Genomic DNA, 3,587 nt, shown 5'->3' on the forward strand with positions numbered 1-3,587 from the left:
TCTCTCTCTTCTTCTTCCTTTCCTTTCCTTTCCTTTCCTTTCCCTTTTCCTTTCCCTTTCCCTTTCCCTTTCCCTTCCTTTTTTCTTTTTTAAAGCAAATATGACCTGATTGCTTTAATACTCATTTTTTCTTGGATATTCAGCTTGTTTCAATGATACCAGTTCTATTGGGAAGCAGATGGGACTTCTCTTCTGGTATCTTGCCATCCTGACAGAATGATGGATGTGAGCACTTGAAAATCTTTATCTCATTCTACTTTGCTCTTAGATGTTTTCTAGCTTCAGCTTTGAAACTGACACACAGCTTGGCTGATGCTTCTGTACTTTGTGCTTTCATCACATTGAACTCTGTACATTCAGCTACTGCATCTCACTTTGCTTCTTACTTGTTTTCCTGTACTAATATATAGTACATATACTCATGTAGGTAATAGAACTCATACAGTGTAGCAGAAATACATCTTTTTTTTTTGGCTTGAACATATTAATCCAATCTTTCAAATATAGACGTTTCTGTGAAATGTTCATTTTCAACTTAGCTAAGGATTTTCCTTCCCAAGAGTAAATTATCTTCTGATTCTTTCTTATGATAAAATGATGAGAGCAGTAGATGTTATGCTCAACTTTAGCAGTGTTCTGAACATCATCTGCCCCAGCAATCTTCTATCCAAGTAGGGAAATTTTGATCTTTATCAGTGTAAAATATACAAATAAAAAGAAACCAGATCTGTCTCAGTCTAGAAGAGGCTTCAGGGAAATAACAGCAATCTGTAAATACCTACAAGGAGGGAGGTTATGAATACAACAAAGCCAGGCTCTTCACAATGATGTATAATGGGAGGATAGGATAAGTGTGTAAGGTGAAACAACAGAGATTCAGACCGGATATAAGAAATAACATCTCCACCATAGGGAAAGTCAGGCAGAGGAATAGGTAGCCTGGAGAGGTTGTGCCATCTCCATCCTTGGGGGTTTTTTGAGACACTATTGGATAAAGCCCTCAACAATGTAACTCACTCTCATAGCTGACCCTGCTTAAAACAGGACATTGGACTAGCGACTTCCTGAATTTCCTTCCAACCTGAATTGTGCTCTGAAAGCAGTAAGAGCCCCAAGTCAGGCACAATATTACTGAGTTATATTCCTTTGGCTTTTCTGAGCAGACATCAAGATTGTTGTCAAAAGTCATTTCTGCCATTCTGTTACAAAACCGATTTAGCAGGTACTGTTCATAATGATTAGAGACTGTGCCTTTTACTTGGCAGGAATCTGTGAGGCAATACGAAGTATGTTAAAGGTTACCATTATTCTTTGTAGTGCCTTAGAAAAACAGTAAAAAATTTAAAGAGGATGTAATTCAGTAAGCGTAAATTTTACATTTAGGAAGAAAGAATAAACTATGGAAAACCCAAATGAGATATGAGGTGGTAGTTGTTCAGAAGAGTACTGGAAATTAGCAATGAATCACAATCACATATGAATTTAAAAAGTCATGCTATTGGTAACAAGACTATTTTTCTTAATGGAAGTATCATCTGCACACGACTTAATTCCTCTTTTCCACTCAATACTGATAAAACATCAAACGCAGCATTTTGCCTCATCAGGAGCACTACAATTCCAGGGAGACATGGAACAAAGGGGGTAATTGGATTGAATTCTCACATTTTATCTAAACAGTGTTAAAAGTAACAGAAATGATCAGATGTCTGGAAAACATTTTTTTGCAAGAAAATGTTGAAGAAACTGGAGATGAGCTTACAAAAAAAAAAATAAAAAAATCAGACTGACCTCCCAGTAGGCAACAAAGACTTTTACAAAGAAATTAAATAATCTGTTTTCATGAATTTCTTCATTGAGCGTCAGTATTTTCGTATGACTAAGTCACCAAAAATGTTCTGTTCCCCAGCACAGAGTATTTGCTTCTGTTTCGGTGCATATACTTTGCTTTTATATGTTTGTTTGTTTTTTTTTATACTATTTTACTAATTATTTCTGTTTTATCTAGTTCCTCTCTGCACTTATTTTAAACAAGACAGGCTGAATACCAACTACACAAGCAAAAAGCTAACAATTATTTCTTACTATTTAAATAACAATGATTATTTTTCAGCAATTAAAACTACACAGGATTAGAAACCAAGGAATGGTTTTAGGAACAAACTGTCTGCATGTTGATGATCAGGACTACATAAAAACCGAACTGCAAGTAATTTGCAGAAATTTCCACATAACCATTTAAGGTTGTGGCAGAACCTTGTTAAGGCTGAAGCACAGTAACCAAGTAAATTAAACTCTGCAAAATATAGACCTCATCACAGCCCCCCTTCCACAAATATTTGAAAACATATTCAAAGCAAAAGACTTATGAGGAGTTAGACTAGATTTTCTGATTCCACTTATATATACAGTGTGGATCATAGTTCCAATGGGAAACCACAGAGAAGCACAAGCTGGAATTCCTATGACATTAAGAGTTCTCATGCCCTTGTTCCTCATTCAAATTGTGAATACTCCGTAACAGAACCAAGAATATACTTGCTATTATCATTATTATTATGTAAAATTATTTTATATATAATTCTGATATATAGTTCATATATACATATAGGTTCATGTAATAGCTCATATAGTTCATATAATAGCTCATGTGAATCCTAAAGATCCACATGAAAATGTCACTTGAGCTCTTATTAAGCGACGAGTTTACCTTTATATTTCTGTACGAACTTCATAATGCTAATTAAATTTAGAGCTATAGCCACTCATAAGCCATTAGGAGCAATACAAATAACTTCTTTATAGATGGAAAGGTAGATCTTTAAAAAAAAATCTGTCTTGAGCGTGCATTTATGTAAATTTATGTAAATTGCTGAATCACTGTCAGTCATCTAAGTATTGATTTCACTACGAAAGCAACATTATAAATGAACTGTAACCAACAATTCTTCAAGCTAAGCAAAAAATGCAAATATTTTTTCAAAGCAAAAGAAAAAAAAATTAAAATCATTTAAGAATATGTATGAGTCTTACCACGCCGATTGAAAAGTAGTTATTGATAATGTTGTAAGGCACTGGATCTCCTTTCTCGTCTTTATCGTTGGGTATTACTTCAAATTTCCACCTGTCCAGCAAAATCTCAGAGCTGTTCTCAATGTCTTTTAAGATCTTCATTAAATTTTCACCTTCATAACCTATGAAAAGGTGAAAATGAAGTTTTATTCAGTTTTCATTCTTTTTCTAGATGACAGGAAAAATGAAAACTATGTATATAAGACCTGAAAAGAAAGACCTGAATGTGTGAAGTACAGATAATTTCCCAGCACTTATCATTAAAAGGAGTTAAAACACAGAGCTGACTTCTGCACCTAGCTACATGAATGTAAACTTAGGTTTACTTTATAGATTTCACTGTACGTCAGATCAATACTGGAGAAAATAATCTGAACTCCTAAACTTGTCAATCCCTTGAATTTTCCCAATGACTGTAGCAAGTACCCAAAGATCTAACATTACACATTCCTAAATATTCTTCCTTTGAAATTAATCTTAATACCTAAGTGTATTTGACTTCAAAATGTACACAA

General features: G+C 34.1%; 1 protein-coding gene across 6 annotated transcripts in view; it reads right to left on the reverse strand.

The window, feature by feature from the left end:
- Window positions 1-3,587, reverse strand: part of DGKB (diacylglycerol kinase beta) — a 331,647-nt gene that overhangs the window by 188,624 nt on the left and 139,436 nt on the right. For all 6 annotated transcript variants that reach the window (XM_010712729.3, XM_031553913.1, XM_010712725.3 and 3 more), the window contains one exon: window positions 3,034-3,194. In XM_010712729.3, the coding sequence (XP_010711031.1) occupies window positions 3,034-3,194 (161 nt within the window). The remainder of the gene's footprint in view (window positions 1-3,033; window positions 3,195-3,587) is intronic.

Source organism: Meleagris gallopavo, chromosome 6 (genome assembly GCF_000146605.3).
Source record: "Meleagris gallopavo isolate NT-WF06-2002-E0010 breed Aviagen turkey brand Nicholas breeding stock chromosome 6, Turkey_5.1, whole genome shotgun sequence".
In the NCBI taxonomy this organism is placed as follows: Eukaryota; Metazoa; Chordata; class Aves; order Galliformes; family Phasianidae; genus Meleagris; species Meleagris gallopavo.